The sequence below is a fragment of the Jaculus jaculus genome, chromosome 1 (genome assembly GCF_020740685.1).
Source record: "Jaculus jaculus isolate mJacJac1 chromosome 1, mJacJac1.mat.Y.cur, whole genome shotgun sequence".
Classification (NCBI taxonomy): domain Eukaryota; kingdom Metazoa; phylum Chordata; class Mammalia; order Rodentia; family Dipodidae; genus Jaculus; species Jaculus jaculus.
Window position 1 is genome coordinate 168,495,686 of NC_059102.1, and position 9,462 is coordinate 168,505,147.

Genomic DNA, 9,462 nt, shown 5'->3' on the forward strand with positions numbered 1-9,462 from the left:
CCTGAAACCCAGACTCAGAAGACCCATGCAAGTCTTCCTTCTACTGGGCATTTGGATTATTCTAGTGCTGGCTCCCAGGAAGTATAGAAGAAACCTCTGTGCTCAGGCCTGTAACTGACCCTATAACTAAAGTGAACATTGAGCACCTAAGCTTTGCTTGCAGCCTTTCTAAATACAAAACCCAGAAAATCAGGACTGTAGCTTCCTACCAGGTCCTGATTATTTTCCTTCATCCAAATCAACACTTTCAGAGTTTTGTTTATTCACTTGCCTAGGATGTAATAAAATTAAGAGCTTCTAAAAGCCTTTGGGAAGAACATTGCATATTCAGGTTGTTATCTGGTGGATCTTAGGGAGAACTGTGAAATGCTCTGTTTGTTGGCTATCATCTGGGTTGTTTTTCAAGAAGGAAACTGAACATAGTGAAAATGGCAGTCTTACCAAAAGCAATATATATATTTAATGAAATACCAATAAAAATCCCAACATCTTTCTTCACAGAGATAGAAAAAATGATCTCAAAATTCATATGGAATGGCAGAAGGCCTTGCATATCCTCAACCAAAGAAACACCTCTGGAGGCATCACCATACCTGATCTAAAGCTGTATTACAAAGCCATAGCAATAAAAACAACATGGAACTGGCATAAAAACAAAAACATAGACCAATGGAACAGAATTGAGGACCCTTACTTTGGGTCAAGTAACTACAGCTACTTGATATTTGACAAAGGCTCTAATAACATAGATTGGAAAAAAGACAGCATCTTCAACAAATGATGCTGGACAAACTGGATAACCATATGCAGAAAAATGAAACTCAATCCACAAATTTTGCCATGCACAAAAATCAAGTCCAAATGTATCAAAGACCTCAATATAAGACTGTAAGCTCTGCTACTACTGGAAATAAAAATAGGAGGACCTGTCCATGATATAGGAGTGGGAAAAGAGTTCTTGAACAAAACCCCAGTAGCTCAGGAAATTAAACAATCACTCAACCATTGGAATCTCAGGAAGCTGAAAAGCTTTCTTCACAGACAAACATACAATAAGCAGAGCCAATAGATTACCCACAGAATGAGAGAAAATTTTTGCTGGTTACACATCGGACAGAGGCCTAATTTCTAGAATCTACAAAGAACTCAAAAACCTAAACAATAAAAAGTCAAACAACCCACTAACAAAATGGGGCAGAGAACTGAACAGGAAATTCTCAGAGGAAGAAATGCAAATGGAAAACACACACATAAGAAAATGTTCAACATTCCTAATCAGCAGAGAAATGCAAATTAAAACCGCTGTGAGATTCCACCTTACCCCAGCAATGATAGCAAACAGTTAAAAAAATCTAATGAAAACAAATGCTGGTGAGGTTGTAGAGCAAAAGGAGCCCTCATCCACTGTTGGTGGGAATGGAAGCTGGTACCACTATGGAAAGCAATATGGAGACTCCTAAAAAGGACGACTATAGAGGTCCCAACAGACCCAGTTATTCCCTTACTGGACATTTGCCCTAAAAGCTCCAAATCTCAGCTCAGAGATATTTGTTCAACCATGTTTATAGCTGCCCAATTCATAGTATCTAAGAGCTGGAATCAACCTAGATGTCCATAATTCAACGAATGGATAACTAAGATGTGGTAAATCTACACAATGAAATTCTATGCAGCCGTAAGGAAAAATGACACAATAAAATTTGAAGAAAAATGGTCAAACTTAGAACAGATAATTCTCAGTGAACTCACACAATCACAGAAAGATAATCATCACATGGTCTCACTCATCTGTGCCTCCTAACCTGCATTAGGTATGCTGACATACCTAATAAGAATCTTGAAGACTGGACAATAGGGATGGTGGGGCAGGAAGGGAGGGTGGAGGGGGACAAAAAACTGGACCCAAACGGAAATGGTACCATAAAATCCTATATCCTGAAGGACATACTAAAAAGTTGAACCTTTGTCAAGTGCTTAGAGAGAATCCCTGATTCACAGGGGCCTGGAGAGAGTATGATAAAGACTATCCTCAATCTTCTCCTGTTTCTCTCTCCCTCTCTCTTTTCTCTTTTATATTACCTACATTTGACTTCTTTCTTCTCCCTTGGCATTGACCTGTTACTCCCAGTACCAGCATGTGGGTAGCATCCACAATGAGCTGTTGATCAGACAGACTGACCAGGTTTCCCAAAAGAAGACAGAATTCTGTCAGAGTACTTGAGGACCCACCAAAGTTTGATGATAAGACCCTACTGCCAAAGACATCATATGCTGTTGGGATGGAACATGGAGTGACCTGGCTGGAAACTGAAAGAGAGTCAATCCTTAGAGAGTTTGTTTCATGTCAGAAGGTGTTACATGAGCAACTGGGGGAAAATGACTAACATCTGTCTAAGCAATTCATAGTATAAGCTACTCAGCAGCAACCAACCTGACATGATGCTCACACAAGTGCAATAGTGGCACACAACCATGGTGAGAAACCAACTGCTCTTGATTTGGCTAAAAGATCCATTCAGTGGAACAGAACCCATGCCTAGAATGGGAAAATAAGTCAGAACCATATCCAAAAATAAGCCTGTTCTCTAATATCAATCTCCCATCAATAGTGGGCTACAAGAGGGCCTACACTTATTAAATTCTCTCTAAAATAATAATGGGTATCCATGTATCTTGCACTGACCTCACTCTTCCTTGAAGAATTTGCTTCTTTTTCAGATGGATGCAGAACCTAGGGAGAGAATCAGCCCATCACACCCCACCAGGGCACCAGCTGAAGCCATAGAGTTAGTGGGGTAAAGAGCAAGAGCTGCTTTCTCGGTGAACCTGGTATCAGCATGAGGGTAAAGGAGATAGATACAGAGAACACTCAACTCCTACCAAATCTGCTATCCAGAAACACAGAGACTCCCAGGACCTCCTGTCACTGAAAAAGACCTAAAATGAACCCAACATGGCTCAGGGAAATTCATGGAAGAGGGGGCAGAAAAATTGTGAGCCATAGTTGGGTCATTATGCACAGACATTGCCTCTCCCCCATAACTGATGGCCACCCCCACAATACAACACCCACAGTCCTCATGGGGGGATGTCAGGGAGAATGCTAATGATGGTACCATCATGGCTGTATATACACTATATACATAACTAAAAAAACCTGAATAAAAGGAAACTGTAGGGACTAGAAATATCGGTTTATATATAGTGTATGCTAACAGCCACAGGGTGTACTTTGTTTGATAATGTGATTAGATATAGTCCAACCTTCCTGATATGAAAGGCTAGAGTCAAGCTTCCTAATCATTTTGGAGAAAGCCAACCTAGTTTCTCAGTGACTCCAACTGCTGAGCATTCCAGTCGCCTTAAAATCTTCCTTAAAAAGTCTAAAATCTGGGGCTGGAGAGATGGCTTAGTGGTTAAGCGCTTGCCTGTGAAGCCTAAGGACTCTGGTTCAAGGCTCAATTCCCCAGGACCCAAGTAAGCCAGATGCACAAGGGGGCATATGCATCTGGAGTTCATTTGCAGTGGTTGGAAGCCCTGGTGTGCCCATTCTCTGTCTCTCTCTATCTGCCTCTTTCTCTATCTGTCTGTCACTGTCAAATAAATAAATAAAAATAAAAATTAAAAAAAGTCTGAAATCTGTCTCCAAGTTGAAGATTATCTGAGAATTCTGAAATAAAAAGTGAATCAACCTTACCTGCCTGGCCTTTCTACTCCAGAGTAGCTGATGTCTAGCGTCACAGTGAGTCTCTTTTAAGATCTTCTTGTCACATTGCAGATATATCCTGACATACACATTCATTTTTCTTCCCAAAATAGTTTCATGGACATATGTGATGCACTTTCAATACATAAGACACTTTCTGTGAAGCTGAAATATAGTTTTTGGGCAAACAGTCTAGCTTGATTATGGTAGCCATTTATTTTTGTTCAGTAGGGTGAGATATTCTTAGAAGTATCTGTGGAACAGGTTGGAATGATTGCTACTTTCATTGTGTAAGATCTATCACTGGACCCTGTAAAATTGTTTTTAAGCCTACTTATATTTATGTTTGTTCATTCTCCAAATTCAGGTACTCTCTCAATCCATAGACTCCTGAAGACAATTTGAATTATTTTATCCTTTTTAATAATTATTTTCTTATGTCCAGTTGCCTATCTGCTATGGTCTATCGTCTATTCCTATATATTTATATAGTCAATAAGTATTCAGTAGCAACTGTTACTCTCTTCTAATTTCTGATTGATCATTGATAAACCAGTAACCCATGGTCCTTATCCTTTTGGGATATACACCGAGGAGACATAGAGAAGAGAATTATCTCATGGTAATATAGTTCTGGAAACTGTGAAGAAATAAGATCAAGAACTATGAAACCACAAAGGAGGGTGTGCAGAGGTCAGGAACAGTGCTTGGAATGGAATGATGTTTACTGAGATCTGAGGACAAGCACAAATTAGTCTGGTGGAAGTATGGACATGAGTATATAATCTTTAAGTTAGAAGTCAAAATTTCCTTAATGACATTTTCAATTTTTTTTATTTACTAAAAACATTTGGATGTGACTTTAAAATAAAAAGGGAAGGAATTTAGTGAGTCACTGTTTCAATTGCTAGAATTAGACATTCTCACAAAAGGAATGAAGAAGTACAAAGTGAGAAAGTAAGGCATCAACAAGAGCGTTTCCTCTTAGTAAGAAAATGGAGACATAAGCTATAGGGAAGCTGTTGGGTTTAGGAGAGTAGTTATGTTGAGCTAGGGACAGAGAAGCAAATGAAAATTTAGAAACATTTTTATTAGATCAAGGTAGAAGAATTAGTTCAAACAAAAGGAATCATGAGAACCTTTGATCAGCTCTACAGGGAATCTTAGGAGATACTGCAAGCCATCTGTCTCATTCTGGTGCCTGTATACTGATGGTAGGGCACTATAAAAATAGCTTAAGTCATCTGTTCTATTGTGTGTCGTTGTCAATAGGTAGACATTTATTTTCCTTTCCTTTTGAATCTGACAGCTTTATCACTTTCTCTAGTCAGCATAATGCAACAGTAGTGATGGTATGGTCTGCATCTCAGAAACCTGTTTAGCTTTCATGTGAAGAGTCTGAGTTTGTCTGACAGAGAATCTTATCAAAGTGTAGTTTTCATAGCCAAGATCCAGATTGGTGGAAAATCCAATCCCAACTCATGAAAATGCCAACTTACCCATATTATCTCCAGCATGAGGATCCTTAATGGAGTATTTCCTTCCGGGTCTGTGCACACATTATAATGGCTCTGAATGCTGCAAACACTCTTCAGAGCATACAAAATATTCCCTACTCCTCAAAGTCAGAGTCTCTGTCCTTGAAATAGATTTAGGAAGCCAACTTTGAGTCCCCTAATAGAAGCTGATTATATATTTTGGTAAGAGTAGAATTCCCCACAGTTTCTTTCTTTTTTTTTTTTTTCACTGTCAAAATTTCTTGTATACAACACTTTATTCTGCTTTTATCTTTTTCAAACAATGCAATTGTCATTACGCTTTGGTTAGATCACTGCATGGATCCTCAAGTGCAAATTCTCCAATAAATATATATACTTCCCCCAAACCAATTACAAAAGAAGAAAATCTACATGTTTTCAGAAATTCACTAGACTATGACTTAAAAAGAATAAATTGTATCTTTTTTCAGATTCATGAATATTATCTGCAGGTTTTCAACATTCATTATGTTCATATGAGTTCTAAGTTGTATGAATTGTCTCATACATAGTAGGTTGTGAACAACAGCTTTTACACATTTATTACATTTATATAGTGCCCAACTTGTGTGAATTTGCTGATGCACAGTGACCTATGACTGGGACATGAATGTATTTCCACATTTACATTCATATGATATCTCTCTCCTATGTGTATTCTCTGACGTAGAATTCCACAAGAAACCTTTCTCAAATTTATTATACTCAACTGGCTTTTAATCTTTGTGAGCTCTTATAATTTGTGACTTATGACTTCAGTAAAAAAGCTTTCTCACTTTAGTATATTCATGTGGCTTTTCACCTAAGACGCACACTGAGTTGTGACTTCTGGCAGAAAACTTTCTCACATTACATCAATAATCCCCAGGAGAGGAATGTATTTCCACATTTATTATATTCACATGGTTTATTTGCTATGTGAGCTCTCCAATGCATAGTGAGCTGTGATTTGAAGATGAAAGTTTTTCCACACAGTATATTCATAGATTCTCATCTGTGTGTTCTCTGATGTTTATTAAAGTTTGTCTTAGTAACAAAAGTTTTCCCACATTCATTACATTCGTATGGCTTCTGAACTGTATGAATTCTCCGATGATTATTAAGATCTGACTTGGTAAGACAAGCTCTCCCACATTCAGTACGCTCATATGGCTTTTCACGTGTGTGAGTCCTTTGATGCAGAGTGAGATGTGTCTTGGAGGTAAAGCGCTTACCACATTTAGTACATTCATATGGTTTCTCACCTGTATGAGTTCTTTGATGCAGAGTGAGATGTGTCTTGGCGATAAAACACTTACCACATTTAGTACATTCATATGGTTTCTCACCTGTATGAGTTCTCTGATGTTTCTTAAGATCTGACTTTATAAGGTAAGCTCTACCACATTCATAACATTGATATGGCTTCTCACCTGTGTGAGTTCGCTTATGTATAGTGAGCTGTGAGTTGCAGGTGAAGGCTTTCCCACATTCAATACATTCATATGGCTTCTCACCTGTGTGGATTCTCTGATGCTTCATGAGATTTGACTTGAGGATGAAGCCTTTCCCACATTTAGTACATTTGTATGGCTTCTCACCTGTGTGAGCTCTCCTATGATAAGAGAGATGTGACTTGGAGATGAGAGCTTTCCCACATTCAGTACATTCATATGGCTTTTCACCTGTGTGAATTCTCCGATGTATGGTGAGATTTGATATGGACATGAAAGCTTTCCCACATTCAGTACATTTGTATGGCTTTTCACCTGTGTGAGTTCTCCGATGCTTATTGAGTTTTGACTTAGAGACAAAGGCTTTTCCACATTCAGTACATTCATATGGCTTCTCACCTGTGTGAATTTTCGGATGTGTAATGAGATTTGATTTGGAGATGAAGGCTTTCCCACATTCAGTACATTCATATGGCTTCTCACCTGTGTGAGTTCTCTGATGCTTAGTGAGTTGTGGCCTGGTGATAAAAGCTTTCCAATATTCACTACATTTATATGGCTTATCACCTGTGTGTGTTCGATAATGCACAGTAAGATGTGATTTGGTGATGTAAGCTTTTCCACATTCATTACATTCATAAGGTTTCTGAACTGTGTGAGTTTTCTGATGCACAGTGAGATGTAACTTGGATTTCAAGGTTGTCCCACTTTCATACAGCTTCTCACCTGTGTTTCTTCCTTGATGAGAAGTGTGATGGAAGCTGTGATAAACAGCATTCTGATATTGCTTTAAATCATCAATATTTGTCCACTGCATTTTCTGTTGACTTTTTAATTCTGGAATCCTCTGAACTGAGCCTTCTATTCCACTCCATGGTGCAAATCCATGCTCCAACTTTAATATCAAATCTGGTTTGGTCACACAGATGCAGGAGTTTAATTCACCCAAGGACATCAGGCTGGTGTAGTTCTCCAGCATCACATCTCTGTAGAGGTTTTGCTGAACAGCATCCAGGTGCTGCCACTCTTGCCAGGTGAAGTCCACAGCGACGTCTTCAAATGACACCAACTCCTTGCTGTGGCCTCAATACCCCGACAGGCAGCAGGTGACTGCATCCCATTTTTCGGCACAAAATGAGTGGAGGTTGGCTCTTCTAAGGTCCCATGAAGAGAAGGTGATTGGGAATGAAACCCAGAGCCTGCCGCGGAGCGCTCTCGCCGACTCACAGGCCCGCCATGGCCGCCGCGCCGGGCAGCCTCCGGGGGAGCTCCGCCGCCTCCCCGCGCCGCTCACGCTCCCTCGCGCCGCCCACGCCGGCCCGGTTCAGTCCGCAATCCGCTGACCGCCTTCCCGGGCCTCACGCCGCCGCCGCCCGCCGAGCTGTGGAGAGCGGCTCGGGAGCAGGAGCACAGTTTCTTAAATAGGTTTCCACTCCCATATCTCACATCCTAGGAGTTGCATGGGATGTATAAGCCATGACTATTAAAGATATTGTTGGGCTGGAGAGATGGCTTAGCAGCTAAGCGCTTGCCTGTGAAGCCTAAGGACCCCGGTTCAAGGCTCAATTCCCCAGGACCCATGTTAGCCAGATGCACAATGGGGCACAAGTGTCTGGAGTTCGTTTTCAGTGGCTGGAGGCCCTGGCATGCCCTCTCTCTCTCTCTCTCTCTCTCTCTCTCCCTCTTTCTCTGTTGCTCTCAAATAAATAAAAATAAAATATTTTTTTAAAAGATATTGTTGTACTGTAGTCAGGCATGTTTGTGAATGGAAAAATTCATCTCCACTCCATTTCTGCACCCACATGCACCATCACCTCCATCACTGTTAACTGAGGTCAGACAGGTTTTTGAAGGACATACATTCTCCCTTTACCACCCCTCCACCTACTTGCACCCTCACCACTGGCTGCTGTGTTTACTGAGGGACAGACAGTTTTTTAAAGGGCCTTAATTCTCCCCACTCCACTCATGCGCCATAATGCATCCTTACCACTGCCATTGTTAAGCTGACTTCAGAAAGGTTTGTGAAGGGCACACATTATCTCCCCTCCACTTGTTGCTGCATGTGCCCACACCACGCTCCACTATGGCAGAGTAAAGCACACAGCTGCAGGAGAAGTGTGAACCCTCAGCATCAACACCACCTCCATAGTGACCCATACCTGACTGGGAGCTGGACAAACCCTCTTTTCCTTGTTCCACAAGGGTGCACGCGATATAACATTGGGCTTGAGTCCAACATTCAGTTACAACCCTCTGAACCTCCTCAGGAATCCTAACTCTACCATGTGGACTTCACTGGCCACTGGGGCCAGGACTTGCACTGAGTTTTTGCCTCCAAATTCCCTCTAGCAACTCCTCCCCACTCACCCGAGGGGTCACCAACAATCTCCTAATGGGCAGTGTTTCCAAGTGTTTACTTGGTCACAGTGGATCGCCTCTCCCCACCCATAGAGAAGTACAAAGCACTGCTACATTAGAACCTCAATCATAAAGCAGAGCAAAGAACACTGAACACAAGGAAGTATCAAGTATTAAGCCAAGTACTCATTCAACACAAGTGTGCCAGAAAGTACTGACCCCCACACTATATCCAGATAAGAAAATCTCCACATCACATGAAAAACCCAACCAATTCATCCCCACCCAAGAAGACCAAGCCCAGGCTCTGTGTGGTGGCACGTGTCTTTCTCCAAGCACTTTGGAGGTAAGTTCACAGTGAGTTCAAGACCAGCGTAGGAGTACAGAGTAAGTTCCAAGTCAGCCTGGGCCAGAGTGTCAGACA

The 9,462-nt window shown here is 41.1% G+C and overlaps 1 protein-coding gene across 1 annotated transcript; it reads right to left on the reverse strand.

Moving 5' to 3' along the window:
- Positions 1-5,588: 5,588 nt before the first annotated feature.
- Positions 5,589-7,915, reverse strand: LOC101613752 (zinc finger protein OZF-like). Its single transcript, XM_045139111.1, has 2 exons — positions 7,905-7,915; positions 5,589-7,753 (listed from the first exon to the last, which is right to left on the reverse strand). The coding sequence occupies exons 1-2, from the start codon at positions 7,913-7,915 to the stop codon at positions 6,235-6,237; spliced, it is 1,530 nt and encodes a 509-aa protein (XP_044995046.1). The 3' UTR covers positions 5,589-6,234.
- Positions 7,916-9,462: the final 1,547 nt, after the last annotated feature.